Source organism: Triturus cristatus, chromosome 5_2 (genome assembly GCF_964204655.1).
Source record: "Triturus cristatus chromosome 5_2, aTriCri1.1, whole genome shotgun sequence".
NCBI lineage: Eukaryota > Metazoa > Chordata > Amphibia > Caudata > Salamandridae > Triturus > Triturus cristatus.
In genome coordinates this window covers 966,731,397-966,753,317 of record NC_140588.1, presented here as the reverse complement: position 1 = coordinate 966,753,317, position 21,921 = coordinate 966,731,397, and the positions used below count along the sequence as shown (strand labels likewise).

Below are 21,921 nucleotides of genomic sequence, written 5' to 3'. Positions count from 1 at the left end.
TCATAGCTGCTGGGTATTATATTGAATCTCGCCTAAATTGTTTCAAAGTTTGATGTGATCTTTGTAAAGGTTTATGGGTCCAAACCCCTTGAAACCGATAACCTTCTGATTTAACTGTTACATAATATTCATGATTTCCTGCATGTAGGGTTTTGGTGAGACCCATGTCAGTATGCTAACCCATAGAACTGTTTTAAAAATTAGATCATACTGCCTGAATGTTTTATATATTAATTTTAGCAAAATTAAGAACCATTTTGCTCAATTTATGTTCACTAGACTCTGTTCTCAAATGGACCTGATGCTTAAACTGGTAAAAATGATTCATAAATCAGTTTGCTAATGTGCCTCGGTTGCTAGCCACTATGACTACCCCTCCCCCATTTGACAAAGTGAGAACCATTCGATTATTTGCTGGATTATGGTATGGTCCTTTAAACTCTATACTGTGGTGGTGAGAGTATGCCATACCTGTTTTCAATGTTTCAAGAGCAAGGAATTTGGTGAAAACTGTCCTTTCGAATAGAACTGCATGGTTTGTGAATAATACTGGGTGTAGATTTGCTTAAAGACAATATTTCTGGCTGTGGTGGGGGGCCACATGCTCATTGCTTACTTTTTTTTAACTGTTGCATTATAAAAATCCACTTGAAAGAAAAATCTCCAGCTAATGTTGCATTTAAGGCTTGTTGATCCTGCTCGAATGTCATAATGAAAAAATTATTGAAATTTTCCTAAATTACTATGATAAGGTTAGAGAGATTCTGGAAGAAAAATTAGTGATTCATTGAAGGAGTGTTAAAGATCCTTGCTAAATTCAGTCACCAAATTTAATCTGCACACCCTTAACTCCTCAGTGCATTACTGATAAAATCACAGATTATATCACTGTCCTAATTAGTGTCACTGCCCATTTCAATATGTACTAATTGTGCGTCTTTGTATATTGGGTAGCATTAGCTCTCCGTTAAAATGTTACTTTTCATTGCAGCAGAAGGCTTTTCAAGCTATATGTGCTCAAGACTTTAAAAGCAGCACAGTTGCGCTAGATAGAATATCTGCATTCCACTAAAATTATTCTAATAAAATGAAATATGGCTATATCTTTTTAATAGATGGACTCTTATTAAATGTAACTCAGCAGGAAATATTTGTTATGTAGTTTGTAATTTTATTTTTTTTCTCATTTTATTTCACGGTCCTGCTTAGGGCATTTTCTAATCCTTAGTCTAGAGGTGTCTGTTTTGCCTACCATTCCCTGACTTTTCTTTGACATAATACAGTCAAAAGAAGTTTGACATTGTATTCCTCATTAGTGTATTATTATTTTTTAATTACTGCAGTATTTTGTTTCTGCTCAGTTCACATTTGAAACTTGTTCCACAAATCTAGTGCGTAACCTTCTAGTCTTCGTTTGAGTTTTTTGTTCGTTTTCTGCTAAACCATTTGCGGTCCACTGATGCATTGAGTATTTTACCAAATGGAGCCTAAATATCCACCTTTTATATAATGCACTCACTATGTGGAATAATTAGGTTTCCTGTGATAGGTGCTTCTGTTATCCTACTAATGGTACTCTCACAAGGAGAAAACTGTAGAGGCCTGATTACACGTTTGCAAGAAAATTCCAGTACATGTGAAAAAACCTGTTGGAGCAGCATTAGAATTCTGAGGTGTGCAGAGTTTATTGTACCTAGAAATACCTGGAGTGTCTTTCTATATCCTGGTTTTATCTATAATCTTGCGTTTGCTTTGTGTTTTCTAGGGGGTTATACCAGTCAAGACAAGCCACACCCCAGAGGAGAGATCATAATTGGTGGGCCCAATGTATCTATTGGATACTTTAAAGATGAAGAAAAGACCAAGGAGGATTTCTCTGTGGATGAGAATGGACAGAGCTGGTTTTCCACTGGTGATATTGGGGAGCTCCATTCTGATGGTTGCCTACAAATCATCGGTAGGTGTCTCCTCGGACAATTAGATGAGTCAAGTTCTTATCCCTGCATTCTCTCCTGTGAACCCAGCTCACAAGCTGCTATTCTGTAGTTCCTAAACCAGTGACTTGGTACCCTAGCATTTCATAGTTCTTCCATAACCATTAACAAACAACTCTTCACTGCCAAGCTTCACATTTGTAAGTTTGACATCCAATATGCATTTAAAGAAAGTCCGAATTAAATGCTCTGACCTTATCTGTTCATTTTATCATACAGATCGTAAAAAAGACTTGGTGAAGTTGCAAGCAGGAGAGTACGTGTCTTTAGGCAAAGTGGAGGCTGCACTGAAGAACTGTCCACTTATTGACAATATCTGTGCTTATGCCAACAGGTAAAATGAACATCAAAAATCTCTTTTCTTGTGGATGTTGTAATGCAGCAGTTAAATTTCTAAAGGGTGTTGACATGGTGGGCTAACGAGGGAATAATTGAAACCACTGCCATGAGATCTAGAACTAAGCAGAAGATTTTCAAATTGTTCCAGTATGCGTTTGTAGAGACTGACTGGCAGTCCATGACGATTCGGAACTCAACGAGCTTTCGATTCATCTGATAGAACATTAGAAATGTGTATTATGTGATGAATAGGCATCTGTTGGCCATAACATACACTTGATTCTAATACATAAGATATGAAGGAAGTTGGATTATCCAGCAGGGCAACTTCTCCCACCACCATGCAAATCTAGCTCCTAATCAGGCAAATGCGGTTTCTCGAAGACCGCTTCCTCTACACTTTAATAATGGGGGTCCAAAACGTAAGGCAGCTTCAGAGAATGTATGTTAAGGCTACCAAGACTTGCATTAAGTCAACACTCAGAAAAGCACCCAGACCATTTTAGTTAAATTGCAAAGTATTCTATAATTAAACTTAGGCCAAAACTGAAAAAAATTAGATCAGTAGATGAATATTTACTCTTCTTAAAGTGACACTTGCATTCCACATGACTACTCCATTCTTCAAGGATAATCAATTAACGTTCCTGCACAGTACTCACCAGCGGCTAAAGGAAGCATGGAGATGGGAGTCACACTACATACTCTCATCTCCAGGCTGCCTCTCCAGCCTTCAGTTAGGCCGGAGGGTTTAGATAAGAGTCTGATGTCTTGTGCAGGTAGGCACAGTTCATAGCTTCCAAACTTCAGAGTTGTTCTGTTGGTGTCTCTGGCTTGCGTCTCCGTGGCAGACAGACTGAGTTTGCCTGAGCCCATAGGCCTCCCCTCTTTCTCTGCAGTCAGCCCGGTCCTTTATCTTGAATCCAAAGCCCTCACCATCACAGATCACTGTGAATTTCAGCTAGCTTTGCCACTAATTTTTCAGTTTCAGAAATAATTCATCTTGTCTAGTGGCAGGACATTTACAGCTGGTCAGCTGTTCTGCTTCACAAGAGTCCATGGGTGCTCGTGGGTGGTACGGTTGTCAACCAGGAAATCCGCTAACACTGAACCTTTTGTAGAACAAAACATACATGATGGGGGGGTGAGTTCACACTTCTGCCCACCATTTAGTAGACTCAATTTGCTTCAAAGACCTGCACCATGTAAGTTTCTGGTTATCCTTTTGTACTCGGACATCCAAAAGAGGTGGGCTCTAGTTAAAGAGGAAGACAGTGATGTGTGGATGTTTGGAATAGACAGTAACATGAGAGGTGGACAAATTATGGTAGCTAGAGGATGCGATCCCACACCACCTGAAGTTGTCACTGTTACCAAAACCAAGTTGCCCACCTCTGACAGCTGCTCATTGGGCATACATTAGAGACATTTAAACAAGAGAGAGGAAACCAACATGTGCACAAAACCTCAATACAAAGTAAGACTAGTGGATCCTTTTCATGTATATTTTTCTTTTATACGGGTTCTTCATCCGAAAGCACAAGCGCAGCCAACACATTTCACCTTTACCAAGGCTTCCTCAGGGCAGCTTATTCCATCAAATAGTGTCTAACCCCTGATTTCTGCTCCAAACACGGCAAGAATGACTGACCTTGAGGATTTGGACCTTTATACCTCCCGACTTTGGGACGTTTATGGTCTTGGGTAGAATGTACGGACTGCAGTATACAAATACATTCTGTTGCAAGTGTACCCTGGATTTTTCCATTTCAAATAATTATTAGTTGTTTGCAGAAAAGAAACATAAAAGGCCACATGCGATAAACAGTGTACAGCAATATAAAATTATCGTGATACATCAGTTGGGGAGACACATGATGATTTCAATTTTGTGATAAACAAGAAACATTAACCCCAATACTAAATAAGTAATGTGAAGAATATAATGTTAGGTGATACATCAAACTGTACACTAATAGCTAATCTCCATACAGTCTATAAGATGAGAAAGAGAAAGAAAGAATAAAAAGTACTAATAAGAACTAAGTAAAGGAATTGGAGAAGAGACGATACTTCGATCATATCAATAAAGAGGTCTACCCATGCTTATGATAGGTGTCATGTCAAATATGCGTGTTGAGAAGAAAGACCTATGGTAGAGGAATTTTTGAGGTTAGAACATCTAAGAGTCCTAATAGTTATCCTTCTATGAAATCTGAGCTATTACTAGCGGTTAAAAGGAGATATAAGTGGGTGATATCTAATAATAACGTTCAAACTCTGTTCATAGTGGTTTGTGTGTACTAAAATATGCATCTAGTCTATCCCCTATGTGTCTGGTGGAGGATTTCCAGGGAGAGCTTTGAAGAGCGATATTGTCTGCACCCCTGAGGTGGGTAAGCCAGTTCTACCAGCAATATATGTTTTGTGCGGGTCTTTCAAATTATTTAGAACAGTTTTTATTGCGGATGTGAATAGTAGGCCCAATAGGGGCTTGTCTGTATTGTTTAATAACCGGCTTTCTTGAAACGGATACACTAAAGTAGAAATTTCTCTTAACTGGCAAGTGAATAATGTTGATAGGAAGTCAAATATATTGTCCCAAAATGTCTGTCTTTGCAGTGCAGTAGAAGGTGGGCTAAATCGCCAGTTTCCTCCTTACAGTTCCAGCAAAGCGGGTCATCGCGGAGATGTTGAGTGCAGTCTGGCAGGTGTCCAGAAGGCTTGGTGAAGGAGCCAAAATGTTTGAGATAAGACCGGGGATATTTTGTTACCGGTGGTAGAGCTCCATATTTGAGGCCATTTAGCGTCTGGTATCAGATTAGAAGAGTGTGATTCCCAGAACTTAATCAGTTTTTTTTATTGAGAGTCTAAATTTTAGGGCGAGTAATTTATAAATAAGTGAGACTTGGTGGCCTAGTTTGTTGATCTTCATTACAAAGTTTGGTAACGATGGAGTTGCATTATGTAAGTTGGCTTTTGACAGTGCAGCTCTGATCTTTAAAATGTAATAAAATTCCACGTTGTCTAGGTTATAACAAGATTGCAGTTCCTTAAAGGTAATGGGATAGGAGGAGCTTTCTAGTTAATGGAGGGAATAAGATCCCTTTATCAATCCAGATATCATAATGCATAGTTTTCCCTTTGTATATGTTACGATTGTCCCATTTGGATTCCATTTTAGAGCACTTTATGCTTAAGTCAAGTTTCTTATCTAATTTTAACAACGCTGTCTTTGTATTTTTGAGGATAGACTTTGATCTACTTAGATTTGTGTGGTTAGAGGTAAGCAGGGTAACAGGGTGAAGACTATTAAGGATGGATTTCTCGACTTCAAGCCATACTGGAGTGTAGTTGATGGGAGGCGGAATCCAGTAAGAGCCTTGTTTTGCCAGGAAAGCTGTTTGGTAAATTTTAAAATCTGCTAAATTGACTCCACCTAAGGATTTTTTTTAGCTTTCATTTTTTTTTAGTCCAATTCTAGCTTTTTTTGCCTTGCCGTATAAATTTAGTTAAGAGGATATCCAGTTTACGGTGAAAGTTGTCAGGATGAGGGAGCATGTTAATTAAATAGTTAATTAGGGTTTTAATCATAATCTTTGTTTAACTTCTTCCCCACCAAGTGATACATTTTGGAGACCAGGCGTCTAGCAGTTCCTTAGCCTTTTCCAGTATAGTACTTTCATTGTGGAGTAAGGAGCCGATTATATTGCTACCAAATTCTATACCCAAGTATTTTATATATCCCGGCTGCCACGCAAGACCTGAGTTACCTAAAATCTCTCTGGTGCAATGGATGTTTAGGGGCTTTAACTCTGATGTTCGAGGCATATGAGCTGCAGATCACACACTGAGGATAAGATCGCCATCTGGTGTTGGGCTCGGATGATTGCAGGTTGTTGTTGTCTTCGGAAGAAGCCTTTGGTCACGAGGATGGTGACTCCTCCCCTGGACAACAGTGCGCATGGGCATCCACTCCATCGTCAGATTGTTTTTTTCCGCCATTGGGTTCGGATGAACTTTTTTCCGCTCCAGCAGAAAACTTCTAGCAATCAATTTAACTCCTTGATCTTCATTCCATCGACGTCGACATCAACTCGGACCGGTTCCGCAAGCGGCTGATGGACAGGACACCCTTCAAGAAATGCCCCCAGTGTGGAGCGAAGTTCCCCCACAGTGACCACCACGAGGTTTGTAACCTCTGCCTGTCGCCGGAACACAACGAGTCCACCTGTCCAGCTTGTTCCGCTTTCCGTTCGAAGAAGACCCTCCGGGACCGAAGAGCTCGACGCCATATTATGGCCAAACCAGCTCCAGAACCGGAGGACATCTTTGCTCAAGATGTTCCCGAAGACGACACCGAAGACCTCGAGATCGTGTCCGAGGCCGACGATTCCGATGACCTCATCACTCCAGGGCAGCGTGTGAGTACCACCCCCCCTGCCCCTGCCCCATCCAAAAAACCATCGGTCAAGACTCCGCCAGCTGGGCCCAGTCGCGACCGGAAATCCTCTTCAGAAGCCCCGCCCTCGGGCCCGGCTCCGAAGACATCTAAGCCTGTAGGTGGCTCGGGCTCGAGCAAACCTCACCTGATTGTGCCTTTAACACCCAAAAAACCACTGTCGGCACCGAAACAGGCTCCAAGACCGAAATCTCCTTCGGCACAGAAACGTTCCTCGGCACCGAAGTCTCCACCGGCACCGAAACGTTCTTCGACATCGATGCCTAAAAGTCCCTCGGCACCGAAGCATACATCGGCACCGAAGCATACATCGGCACCGAAAACTCAGTCGGCTCCGAAAAATCCATCGGACCCAACACATCCTTCGGCACCGAAAACTACGCCCACACTGAAAAAAGCTCATAAAGACCCGAAGCGGACATCGCAGCCCCCACCTTCGGAGCCAGATGAACTTTTTCGACCAGATCCTACTCAAAAGCGGATCTACATCAATCCTGACACTGGACATGTGACTGCCATCCCATATAAAAAGCGGAAGCTGGACATTACACCTCCCCCAGCTCCCATACGGAAAAAGGACTGTGCCACTTCACCACTTCGTCCTTCCTCTCCTGTATTACCTTCTAACCCGTCCCCCCCTCCTCCTCCTGATTCTCCTTTACCTTTACCTTTACCATCTCCCTGTCATTCACCCCCTCCACAGGATGATGATGATGACTTAGGGGGAGGGGCGGACCCTGATTTCTTTAATTATCCTGTTGAACCAACCGACCCGTTTACTTTGCCAGACACAGCACCGGTAGATGACTGGTCTTATCCAATACCTGACATGCCTGACCCCACTACCTACCCCTCCAAGCCCTCCCCTCCTGATGACCACCTAGGGTTTGGCCAACTGATAAACAGGGCAGCAACATTCCATGGTGTCACTATGCACACAGACCCCCTTGAGGAGGATTTTCTCCTCGATACCTTTGAACAGTCACAGAAAACTGTTCATATACTTCCCATGATTAAAGGGGTTATAAAGCATGCCACTGACGTCTTTAAAGACCCTGTTCGAGCGAGGGTTCTCAACCCCCGCATCGAAAAAAAGTACCGACCAGCCCCGCAGGACCCTGCATACATTAAAGCCCAGCTCCCTTTAGACTCCTTGGTCGTATCAAATGCCAGGAAGCGCGTTAACTCACAGACTACTGGAGAAACGCCCCCCCCAGACAAGGAGTCTAAGCTTTTAGAGGCCTCAGGAAAACGAGTCGCCGCACAGGCGGCGAACCACTGGCGTATTGCCAATACCCAAGCCCTGTTAGCCCGGTATGACAGGGCACATTATGACCAACTTGAGGACCTCATCCAACATCTGCCTGAACCCTTTAAGTCCCAGGCCACTGACCTCATTCAAGAAGGCAAATTAATATCTAATGCCTCCATTAAATGCGCCTTAGATGCGGCAGACACTGCTTCTAGGGCGGTCAATACTAGCGTCTTACTCAGACGTCATGCCTGGCTCCGTATTTCCGGTTTTAAACCGGAGGTTCAAACCGCAATCCTAGCTCAACCTTTTAACCAGGAGCAGCTATTCGGCCCTGCAGTGGATACTGCATTAGAAAAAATGAAAAAGGATAATGAAACTGCCAAGTCTATGGGAGCACTGCAGTCTCCTCAAAACCGGGGTTCCTTTCGTCGCTCCTTTTATAGAGGAGGCTCCAAAAACACATCATCTGAGACCACGTCCACCTTTAAAAATTCTGGACAAACATCCCCTAACAGAGGTTATTTCCGGGGAGGTTATAGGGGAAACAATAACAAAGGTCGAGGGCGGGGCAACAACAACAACACCCGCACCTCACCAGCCACCAAACAGTGACTTGCCACCACTCCCCCCAGACCATTCCACTCCTGTCGGGGGGCGACTCCAACAATTCCTACCTGTCTGGACTTCCATCACCACAGACAGATGGGTAAGACAAATTATCCAGTCTGGCTACTGCCTCGAACTCATACAATCCCCCCCAAACATACCACCCAAACAACGTCCAATGTCCTTACATCATCTCTCTCTCCTCAAACAAGAAGTTCAATCCCTGTTACAAAAACATGCGATAGAACCAGTCCCCCTTCAACATCAGGGAAAAGGGGTATATTCTCTATACTTCCTCATTCCCAAAAAGGACAAAACACTAAGGCCCATACTGGATCTCAGACTACTAAACCAGTATATACATTCGGATCATTTTCATATGACCACTCTCCAACAAGTCCTCCCACTGTTACAACAGGGAGACTTCCTTGCCACATTAGACCTCAAGGACGCATACTTTCACATCCCTATGCATCCCGCTCACAGAAAATATCTACGATTTGTGGTAGATGGGCAACACTATCAATTTACAGTTCTCCCATTCGGAGTAACAACGGCACCCAGAGTGTTCACCAAGTGCCTAGCAGTCGTGGCAGCGCATCTCAGAAGACAACAGATCCATGTCTTCCCCTATCTGGACGATTGGCTCATAAAAGCCAACACATACCAAAAATGCGTTCTCCACACTCATCGCACAATTCAAACTCTCCACGATTTGGGATTCACTATCAACTACCCCAAATCCCACCTACAACCCTCCCACTTACATCAGTATCTAGGAGCAACCATAGATACCTCCAAAGCCATTGCTTATCCCAGCACCGCCAGGATAGCCAGTATACAAAATCTCATCTCTCAATTTCAAACTCATCCATCTCTTCCAGCAAGAGTATTCATGCAGCTCCTAGGCATGATGGCGTCATGCATCTCCATAGTCCCACACGCACGACTTCAAATGCGTCCCTTACAGGAATGTTTAGCACAACAGTGGAACCAAGCTCACGGACAACTTACCGATCTGGTGTTGGTGGACAGTCGCTCACTTCGCTCACTGAAATGGTGGAACACCATCAACCTGTCCAAAGGGCGACCGTTCTTAGAGCCTCTTCCACAAGTTGTGCTAACTACAGACGCATCTCTCACAGGGTGGGGAGCCCACCTCCTTCACCATACCACTCAGGGCAGATGGACCAGTCAACAAAAACTGCTCCACATCAACCACCTGGAACTCTTAGCAGTGTTCTTAGCACTAAAATCCTTTCAAGTTCACCTCAAGAACAAAACTGTCCTCATACGCACAGACAACATGACGACAATGTATTATATACAGAAACAGGGAGGGACACACTCTCTCCAACTGTCCCAACTGGCACAGCAAATCTGGAGATGGGCAATTCCCCAAAACATCTACCTGTTAGCAGAACATCTCCCAGGGATCCACAATCAAGTGGCCGACCTCCTAAGTCGCCACACACAGCAAATCCACGAATGGGAACTACACCCCAAGGTTCTACTCCCCTTCTTCCAAAAGTGGGGACAACCGGACATAGACCTGTTCGCCACTCCCGAAAACACAAAATGCCCAACCTTCGCCGCCAGGTTTCCACACCCACAGTCGAAGGGCAATGCCCTATGGATGAACTGGTCAGGCAGATTTGCGTACGCCTTTCCGCCTCTCCCACTAGTTCCATTTGTGGTACGCAAACTGAAACAACAGTCACTAACACTAATACTAGTGGCTCCCACTTGGGCACGTCAACCGTGGTTCACCACACTTCTGGAACTATCTTTAGTTCCACATCAAAGGCTACGCCTCTCCCCGGATCTATTAACCCAGAACCATGGAGAAATCAGACACCCAGATCCTCAAACACTGAACCTAGCGATCTGGCTCCTGAGGTCTTAGAGTTCGGTTACCTCAATCTCCCTCCAGACTGTATGAATATCATAAAGGAAGCCAGACGCCCTACTACTAGAGCGTGTTATGCCGCGAAATGGAAACGATTTGCCATCTACTGCGCTAATAATGACATACATCCATTGGATGCTTCCATCCAAAACATCATTTGCTATCTACTACACTTGCAAAGATGCAATCTAGCGTATTCCTCTATACGTTTACACCTAGCAGCCTTGGCAGCCTACTTGCAAAATAGGCAACACCTGTCCCTTTTTAAGGTACCAGCCATCAAAGCGTTTATGGAAGGTCTCAAAAGAATTCTTCCCCCAAGATTGCCACCTGCACCAGTGTGGAATCTCAATGTGGTTCTAACAAGACTCATGGGTCCCCCATTTGAACCTATGCACAAATGTGAGTTGCAATTCCTAACATGGAAGGTAGCTTTCCTTATCGCAATCACTTCCCTGCGCAGAGTAAGTGAAATACAAGCCCTTACACTAGAGGAACCTTTCTTACAACTACACCGTAACAAAGTGGTTCTTAGGACAAACCCTAAATTTCTTCCAAAAGTGATTTCCCCTTTCCACCTTAACCAATCAGTAGAGCTACCGGTCTTTTTCCCAAACCCAGACTCCGTAGCTGAAAGGGCCCTTCATACCTTAGATGTCAAAAGAGCCTTGCTTTATTACATCGACAGGACAAAACCCTTTCGAAAGACAAAACAACTCTTTGTTGCTTTCGCACCACCACACAAAGGCAACCCGATCTCCAAATCAGGCATAGCCCGGTGGATAGTTAAATGCATCCAAATATGCTACCTCAAGGCTAAACGTACACTTACAGTTCCCCCTAGGGCGCACTCCACGCGTAAAATAGGGGCTTCTATGGCCTTCTTAGGTAACATTCCCTTAGAAGACATTTGCAAGGCAGCCACGTGGTCTACCACGCATACCTTCACTAAACACTATTGTGTTGACGTGCAGGCCAAACAACAGGCCTCCGTGGGCCAGGCTGTCCTAAAAACTTTATTTCAAGCTGCTGCAACGGATACAGGCGACCACCGCTAAGGGGAAGCACTGCTGTATAATCTATCCTCAGTGTGTGATCTGCAGCTCATATGCCTCGAACGGAATATGCTACTTACCAGTATGCATCTGTTCTTGGCATGTAGAGCTGCAGAGTCACACACGCCCGCCCGCCTCCCCGGGACCTGTATCTGTTCCAGCATCCGTCTTACTTAGACATTACACATGGACATCCTTTCTTTCATTTCTATACACTCCATCTTTTCCCATCATGGCGAAAAACAATCTGACGATGGAGTGGATGCCCATGCGCACTGTTGTCCAGGGGAGGAGTCACCATCCTCGTGACCAAAGGCTTCTTCCGAAGACAACAACAACCTGCAATCATCCGAGCCCAACACCAGATGGCGATCTTATCCTCAGTGTGTGACTCTGCAGCTCTACATGCCAAGAACAGATGCATACTGGTAAGTAGCATATTCCTTATCCCCATTTAATTTGTATCCTGAGTGTATCGAATATTTCCCTATTGTTTGCATCAGAGCATTAATTGAGGGATCCGGGTCCTCTGTTATAATAACTATATCATCCGCATAGGCGGCTAACTTAACTTGAATATTAAATCTCACTTCTTTAATATCTTTATTCAGTTTGATGTCCTATATAAAGGGCTCTAGAGCAAGTAAAGAAAAGTGATGGAGACAGAGTGCAGCTTTGTCTTGTACCTTGTTTGAGAGTGAAGGATTCCGAAAGTGATCCATTAATTGCTATACCTGCAGTAGGTGCCAAGTACAGTGCCATGACCATAGTTATATAGGGTTCCCCCAAGTCAAATGAATACGTAGTGTTTTAAGAATGGCCATGGAACCCTGTTGAACGCCTTTTCTGCGTCCAGGGTAATTGCTATAGAAGGAACTGGTTTAAAAAAAATTGTTTTCTAGAACATGGCCTAGTAGGGTGGTGGTGTCATTTGAAATGCGATTCTTAAGGAAACCTACTTGTGAATTACTTATAAGGTGTGGGAGGACTGCGTTGAGCCTTGTCGTTAATTTTTTTGCGTAGATTTAACAATCCACGTTAATGAGAGATATTGATCTGGAATTTTTTGGTAGTAGGGTATCCTTTCCTTCCTTATGGATAACCATAATATTGGCCTCTGTCATTGAGTTTGTCGTTTGTCCCATCTTGGCTATATTATTAAACACTTTTAACATTGTTGGTTGTATTGACTCTGCAAATGTCTTATACAAAGTGGCTGAGAAACCATCAGGTCCTGGGGCCTTATCTTTCAGGGATTTAATAGGGTTCCACACTTCCAATACACTTATAGGTTTTCCTAAATCCAGTTTATCTGCTTGTCAGTTGAGGGGAGGTTCAGTTTGTTTAAGTACTGGGTGCACTCTTCTGAATTAAGTTCTTGATTGTCCTTATACAAGTCTTCATAGAACGATTTAAATGTTTAAGATTTCCTTTTGTTTAGTCTGCGTTTTATTGTTAGTATCCTTGATTGATAGTGTTTTGTCTCTGTTCATGTTTAAGATAGGAAGCTAACCATTTACCTGCTCTATTTACTTCGCAGAGTTTGAGGGCCTTACATTTATGTTAGAGGTATATGAGCTGCGGATTACACACTGTGCATAGATCGCCATCTGGTGTTGGGCCCGGATGTTTGCACTTGGTTTTGTCTTGGAAAGTCTTTGGAAGTCACGAGGTCCTTTGGATCATAGTGCACATGGGCATCGACTCCATCCTCAGATTGTTTTTTTTCCGCCATCGGGCTCGGATGTGTTCTCGCGTTCCAGTTCGGAACCGGTAACGGTTTTCTCTTTTGACGCGCAATCCTTCCCTTCTCGACTGTATTGTTCTCGATCGCGTTTACAGCCACACGCGACCCTTCAACTTCGAAGTCTTTGATTCCGGTCGTCGACAAAGGCCTTCGGGCCTACCCAGGCCTCAATTCCGGCTCATGGAAAGGACGCCAGTTAAAAAGTGTCCTCTGTGGGTCGAAGTTTCCCCACACTGACCTACATGAGGTGTGCAACCTCTGCCTCTCACTGGAGCACGAGGCCAGAGACTGTCCAGCTTGTGCCTCCTTCCGACGAGCTTGAAGAACAATGGCGCGCTAGTCATCTTCGATCCCCGACGACATCTTTCAAGAGGGCGTTGATGTTCCGGAGCAGGGTCGAGTCGAAGAAGCCATCATCAGCGCCTCCGAAGCAGATGATTCCGACGTCTAAGACAACACCCCACTCCTCGACACTGTCAAAAAAGGCTTCGGTACCACCTCCACCTTAGGGCCCAGGTGCACGCCGAGACACTGCTTCCCATGCCCCGCCTCCGGGCCCGGTAAAGAAGCCTATTAAGCCTTTAGGCGACTCGGGCTCGAGTCAGCCTACCCTCGGTACCGAAAAGCAACATCCGGCACTGAAGAAAAAGGCGTCATCGACCTCCTCTACGCTGACCGCTGCTCCCACATCGAAGCACTCTGTGTCAAAGGCTAGCACCAGTTCCTCAGCACCGACGACACCCTCTGAGTAGACTAAACGCCCACACAAAGGCCCCGATTCTTCAAAGCCAAAGACCTTGGAACCGAAAAACAGCAACCGGTTCCAACTGATAAAGACACTTCAAAACTACACGGTTCCAAGCCTAGAACCACTACAGAGTCGACGCCCAAAAAACTTACGGCACCGAAGCCCTCGACTCCGAAGGATCTATCTCCCACAGATGAACTGTTTCGTCCAGATCCTACCCAAAAGATTTCTAATGAAGGATCCTAAGACTGGTCATTTAATGCTCAGCATCCAGAAAAGACCACTAGAAATGCCTGCGCCTGCACCGCCACCAAAGAAGAGAGACTTTGCTACCTCTCCATTTAAGGATTCCTTCTCCTCTTCCTCCTCCCCCACCACACCACTCTACCACACCATCACCTACCCCAATAGAGGATGATGATGATGATGATGATAACACCTCAGATGATGCAGGGGGAGGTGCGGACTATCAACCCCTCGGGGACCCTACCCCTACTGGCTCCCCTGACCCCTGGGATGATTAGTGTCCCTGATGTCCCTTATCCCTCCAGGCTTCACCCGCATCCCCGAGGACAATATCGGATTCAACCAGCTCCTTCAAAAAGCTGCCCAATACCACGAGGTGGCCCTGCATACAGACCCAGTAGAGGGGGATTTTCTTATGGATACTTTTGATACCACACAAAGGTCCACCTCAACACTGCCCATGCTTAAAGGGGTCATTACGGTACAAAAGGGGGTGGTGATGGACGGAGCATCAGAACCGAGCATCAGAACCAATCAAACACTCACACCCAGTCAACAGATCTGGGTTTGATTCATCACCGTTCTTTAGCCCACTTTGCCACCCCAGTTCAGACATGGCCATATGCAAATCAGTCTGACACTGTGCCTCATGGGAACAGTCCAGCCCGAACTGCCAATCCATTTCCTTTGGTTTTGCTTTGTTCGCCATAACTTGGCAGGGTATGCTCAGACGTGAGTCCCTTGCTCACTTTACCACTGGATTCAAGCAAGCCTGGCTGAGGACGGCTGAAATGCCAGAAACTGGTCCTAGGAAGCTTGTTTCCGGTCCAGGGAAGGCATGGCTTGGCAGTTCGGGCTGGACTGTTCCCATGAGGCACAGGGTCAGACTGATTTGCATATGGCCATGTCTGAGCTGGGGTGGCAGAGTGGGCTAAAGAACGGTGATGGATCAAACCCAGATCTGTTGACTGGGAGTGAGTGCTTGAAATGTTCAACACTCCGTCCATCATTTCCTTTGGTTTTGCTTTAAAGTGGTCATTAAGCACGCACCAGAGATCCTTAAAGACCCCGTCAGGGCTCGGGTCATCAACCCAAGAATAGAAAAGAAATGTAAAGCTGCCCCTACTGACCCAGTATACATTAAGGGCCCGCACCACTAGACTCCCTAGTAGTCTCTAATGCCAGGAAGAGAGCAAATTCCCAAACGTCAGGTGACACACCACCACCAGACAAGGATTCAAAACTCCTAGACGCCTCTGGCAAACGCACAGCGTCACAGGCAGCAAATATTTGGCGCATTGCTAACACCCAAGCGCTCCTAGCCAGTTATGACCGGGCACATTATGACGAGCTTGAGTCCATAATGCAGCACCTCCCTGACAAATATAATAACAGGGCCAGTAAAACCAACACCTCCATCCAGTGTGCCCTAGATGCAGCAGATACCGCCTCAAGGACAATCAAAACTGTGTCCTTTTGCGCAGGCATGCCTGGTTTAGTATATCCGGTTTTAAACCCGAAGTACAGAGTCCTATACTCAATCAGCCTTTTGATGAGCAACACCTATTTGGCCCCAATGTAGACGTATCCCTTGAAAAAAATGAAGGATACAGACCTCGCCAAATCTATGGGAGCCTTGCAATCACAAACTCCCAGACGGTCTTTTCGTCGCTCATCCTTTAGAAGCACCCATCGAGGCTACTCCTCTGATAGCCCCTCCACCACTTAAAAGCTCCCGCACAATCCACCTTTACTAGAGGTTACCAAAGGGGTGGTTACAGGGGGAATAACAGCAAAGGCAGAGGCAAAAACAACACCGCTCTGCCTCCACACCTACCCCATGACTTCCCTCCACTTCCCCCGACCAGTCGGGGGAAGACTCCACCAATTTCTCCCTGCCTTGATAAAAATCACTTCAGACAGGTGGGTCCACCAAATTATTAAATCACGCTACTATCTCGAACTAACATCTACCACCCAAACACCGTCCAATATCACAAGAACATTTGTTACTGTTAAAGCAGGGGGTAATCTCCCTCCTACAAAAAAGTGCAATAGAACCAGTTCGCCTGCACCAACAAAACAAGGGAGTTTACTCCCTCTATTTTCTAATACCAAAAAAGGACGGATCTCTAAGGCCTATTTTAGACCTCAGACCCCTAAACCTATACATACATAGATTCAGACCACTTCCACATGGTCACACTTCAGCAGGTCCTCCCTCTGCTTTCCCAGGGCGACTTCCTTGCTACTCTAGACCTCAAGGACGCCTATTTCCACATTCCTATTCACACCGCTCACAGAAAATATCTCAGATTCGTAGTGGACGGTCCGCAATATCAATTCAAAGTACTCCCATTTGGAGTCACCACAGCACCAAGAGTGTTTGTTTACCAAGTGCCTAGCAGTGGTGGCAGCACACCTAAGAAGACAACACATACAGGTCTTCCCATATCTAGACGACTGGCTTATAAAAGCTAAATCGTACAATCAGTGTGTACAACACACTCATGCCACTATTCATCAATTTCACGACCTGGGGTTCACAATAAATCTCGCCAAGTCCCAGCTGCGACCGTCCCACACGCAACAATACCTCTGTGCCACAATAGATGCCTCAAGAGCGCTCGCCTACCCCAATCCCGCCCATATAGCGAGCATCCAAGCTCTTCTCACCAGATTCCAACTGCAACACTCTCTTCTAGCTCGAGTGTTCATGCAACTGATAGGGATGATGGCCTCTTGCATATTCATAGTGCCTCATGCAAAACTCCAGATGTGTCCTCTCCAAGAGTGCTTAGCACGCCAATGGAACCAGGCTCAAGGTCAGCTAACAGATCTGGTGTTGTAGACGGTCGTCCCCATTGCTCTCTGCAGTGGTGGAACACCAAAAACCTTTCCTAAGGTCGACCGTTCCTCGAGCCAGTTCTCAAATAGTCATGACAGCGGACGCATCGCTCTCCGGCTGGGGAGCTCACCTACTACATCACACCATGCAGGGCAGGTGGACACCTCAACAAAAGTTACTCCACATCAACCACCTGGAGTTACTAGCCATATTCCTAGCCTTAAAAGCATTTCAAAAACAAATATCAGGCAAGACTGTCTTAGTCAGCACCGACAACATGACAGCCATGTATTATATCCAAAAACAAGGCGGGACACACTCTCTGCAGCTCTCTCAGCTCGCACAGAGCATATGAAGGTCGGCTATACCTCAGAACATTGTTCTCCTAGCCTAACATGTCCCAGGAGTCCAGAACACAATAGCCGATCTCTTGAGCCGTCAAACACCACAAATCCACGAGTGGGAACTTCATCCACAAGTTAAACTGTTTTTTCAGATCTGGGGGCAACCACAGATAGACCTCTTCGCCACCCAAGAAAATGCCAAATGCCCAAACTTTGCCGCCAGGTATCCTCACCCATTGTCCAAAGGCAATGCGATATGAATGAACTGGTCAGGCAGATTTCCGTACGCTTTCCGCCTCTCCCACTCATTCCGCTAGTGGTGCGCAAACTACAGCAACACTCCTTAATGCTCATCCTAGTTGCTCCAACTTGGGCCTGACAGCCATGGTACACCACATTGCTGGAACTCTCAGTAGTTCCGCACCAAAAACTACACCTCTCTCCACACCTCTTAACCCAGAACCATGGAGAGATCCAACACCCAGACCCAGCTCAGCTCAACCTAGCGATCTGGCTCCTAAAATCCTAGAATTTGGTTACTTTAACCTTCCTCCTGACTGTATGAACTTCATCAAAGAAGCTAGACACCCTACTACTAGAGCATGCTATGCAGCCAAGTGGAAAAGATTCGTAGTATACTGCCATAACAATAACCCTAATCCCCTAGATGTGTCTATCCAACTCATCATAGGCTACTTACTACACCTCCAAAGATGCAACCTAGCCTATACCTCTATCAGACTGCATCTTGCTGCCATAGCAGCAGATCTACAAAATAGACTGCATCTCTCACTTTTCAGAGCAACTGCCATAAAGGCCTTTATGGAGGGACTCAAAAGAAGAATTCCCCCCAGAGTACCACCTTCGCCTGTGTGGAATTTACACGTCGTTCTCACAAGACTAATGGGGCCTCCATTTGAACCTCTACATAAATGTGAGCTACAATTCTTAACATGGAAAACTGCTTTTCTCGTAGCCATTACTTCTCTACGAAGAGTTAACTACAAGCACTAACCATTCAGGAACCCTTTCTGCAGATGCATCTTAATAAAGTTGTTCTCCAAACTAATCCTAAATTTCTCCCTAAAGTCATTTCCCCCTTCCACCTCAATCAATCTGTAGAGCTGCCTGTATTCTTCTCGCAGCCACAAACAGTCGCAGAAAGAGCTCTTCACACCTTGGATGTCAAAAGAGCACTACTATACTACACAGAACAAAACCTTTTCGTAAGACCAAACTACTATTTGTGTCTTTCTCACCACCACACAAAGGCAACCCCATATCAAAATCTGGGATAGCTAGGTGGATTGTCAAATGCATACAGATTTGTTACCACAAAGCGAAACGTACAGTTCGAGGCATATGAGCTGCAGATTGTACACTTAGCATAGATCGCCATCTGGTGTTGGACCCGGATGTTTGCAGTTTGTTTTTGTTCTTTGGACAGTCTTTGGAAGTCACGAGTTCGGTGACTCCTCCTTCGGTCCGTACTGCGCATGGGCTTCGGCTCCATCCTCAGATTGGTTTTTTCCGCCATCGGGCTCGGATGTGATACTTCGTGCTCCGGCTTCGAACTACGGTTCCAGCCTCGACGGAAAATCCTCGTTCTTCGAGTTTCTTCATCTATCTTCATCTCTCGAAGCGGCACTTTTCTCCATTCCGCACATCGGCACCGGCCTTCGGGCCCTCCTCGACTCCGGTCCCGGCCGATGGAAAGGACTCCGTTCAAAAAGTGCCCAAAATGTGGGTCTAAATTTCCCCACACCGACCTCCATCAGGTGTGTAACCTTTGCCTCTCTCCAGAACACGAGGCTAGAGACTGCCCCGCCTGTAAGTCTTTTCGCTCAAAAAAGACCATCCGGGATCGAAGAGCTCGACGCACCATGGCGCACTCATCGACCGCGGCTCCACCGGACATCTTCGGAGACGACACCGGAGCTTCGGGGCAACAACACACCGAGCAGGAGGAAGACGTCGTCAGCGCTTCCGAGGCCGACGACTCCGACGTGGAGGACATCACACCGGCGCAGAGGGTCGTGAGTACTCTACCCCCTCCCACCCCCGCGCCCAAAACCAGGGAGACTCAGGTTACACCCTCGCCTGCAGGCCTGGGTAAAACCAAGCACACAGCTTCTATCACCCCACCTTCGGGCCCGGTGTCGAAGCCTCACAAGTCTCACGGCAGCTCGGGCTCGAGCCAGCCGACGCCTGGTGCTGATAAACACCGTCCGGCACCGAAGAAAGTGACGCCCAGCTCGACTCCGAAGCCACCGGTGCCGAAGCCTGGACTCTCGGTGCCGACAAAACACAAACACAAATCCCTCGGCACCGACACTCCGGCGCCGAAAACTACTTAGACGCCGAAAAAACCGGAGGTTCCATAAAGGCATGGCGCAGAGAAACCATCAAAATCCTCGGCTCCGAAAACATCGGCGCCAGCGGACGATTCGGTACCACTGGACCTCTTTACACCAGATCCTTTACAAAAGACCTTATTTAAGGATCCAAAGACTGGGCTATTGACTTTAGTTGTCAATAAAAGACGTCTTGACACACCGGCTCCTCCTCCACCGCCCAAGCGGAAGGACTCTGCTACTTCTCCTCTAAGAGTGCCCTCCCCCTCCTCCACCTCTTCCACCCCCTCCCCCTCCCAGGTCTCCGCCACCCTTGCCTCATCATTCCCCGACCCCGTCCCCAGATCCGGATTACGGGGATCCAGATTATGACCCGGCGGACGCCCCAATGGACCCCACTCCACCGGGGACCCCAGACCCATGGGAAGATTACCAAAACCCTGACATACCGGATGTGCCTCAGGACGACCTATACCCATCCAGGCCGTCTCCCCCAGAGGACTCATTAGAGTTTCACCACTTAGTGCAGAGAGCAGCACACTACCATGGGGTGGAAATGCATAGTGAACCAGTGGAAGAAGACTTCTTACTGGATACATTTGATATTCAGGATAAGTCCACAGCTATCTTGCCCATGCTTAAGGGTGTCACCAAGCATGCTGCGGAGGTGTTCAAAGACCCTGTCAGGGCCAGGGTCTTAAACCCTAGAATAGAAAAAAAGTATAAGGCGGCACCCACATACCCTACATACATTAAGGGCCCTGCTCCCTTAGATTCCCTAGTTGTGTCCACAGCTAGAAAGCGGTCTAACTCCCAGTCCTCAGGAGAGGCCCCACCGCCAGATAAGGAATCCAAACTTCTAGACGCGTCTGGCAAACGCACCGCCTCACAAGCCGCGAACATCTGGCGCATTGCAAATACACAAGCGCTGCTTGCGCGCTATGACAGAGCACACTACGATGAGCTTGAGGGTCTTATACAGCACCTCCCAGAAAAACACAAACGCAAAGCTCATGACCTGATACAGGAGGGTAAGCTAATTACTAACACCTCCATTAAATGTGCCCTCGATGCAGCCGACACTGCTTCTAGAGCCATAAATACTAGTGTCCTGCTTCGTCGTCATGCCTGGCTCAGAATCTCAGGGTTCAAGCCTGAAGTCCAGGCATCCATACTAAATCACCCCTTTGACCAACAAAATCTCTTCGGGCCAAAGGTAGACGAAGCATTAGAAAAAATGAAAAAGGACACAGACACAGCAAAGTCTATGGGGGCATTACAATCACAGACCCCTAAACGCTCCTTTTGACGCTCATCCTTTCGTAGCACAGGCAGAGGCTACTCCACCGATAGCGCCTCTACCTCCTACAAGTCCCCTCCTCAAAATACCTTTTCGAAGGGCTATCAAAGGGGTGGTTACAGAGGCAACAACAATAAGGGCAGGGGCAAAACTAACACCACCCGTTCTGCCACCCCGCCCGCACAATGACTTCCCTCCGCTCCCCCCAGACCATCCCACTCCGGTCGGGGGGCAGACTACAAAACTTTATCCACGCATGGGAATCCATAACATCGGACAAATGGGTGACCCAAATTATTCGGTCAGGGTACTGTCTCGAGCTAACATCTACCCCACCCAATATCCCACCAAGGCACCGTCCAATGTCTCAAGAACATTCCACACTGCTCAAACAGGAGGTGCTCTCCCTCCTCCAAAAACACGCTATAGAGCAGGTCCCCGTCAATCAGCAAAATCTAGGGGTCTACTCTCTGTATTTCCTAATACCGAAGAAAGACGGGACCCTGAGGCCCATTCTGGACCTCCGGCCTCTAAATGCATACATACATTCAGACCATTTCCACATGGTCACCCTACAACAAGTCCTCCCGCTCCTCTGTCAGGGAGACTTTCTCACTACCTTGGATCTGAAAGACGCATACTTTCACATTCCAATACACCCTTCTCACAGGAAGTACCTCAGGTTTGTGGTGGACGGTCAACATTACCAGTTCA

The 21,921-nt window shown here is 46.4% G+C and overlaps 1 protein-coding gene across 1 annotated transcript in view; it reads left to right on the top strand.

Moving 5' to 3' along the window:
* ACSL4 (acyl-CoA synthetase long chain family member 4) overlaps positions 1-21,921 on the top strand; it is a 327,102-nt gene that overhangs the window by 272,510 nt on the left and 32,671 nt on the right. Inside the window, exons 13-14 of the mRNA XM_085606507.1 lie at positions 1,766-1,957; positions 2,214-2,328. Coding sequence (XP_085462633.1) covers positions 1,766-1,957; positions 2,214-2,328 — 307 coding nt within the window. The remainder of the gene's footprint in view (positions 1-1,765; positions 1,958-2,213; positions 2,329-21,921) is intronic.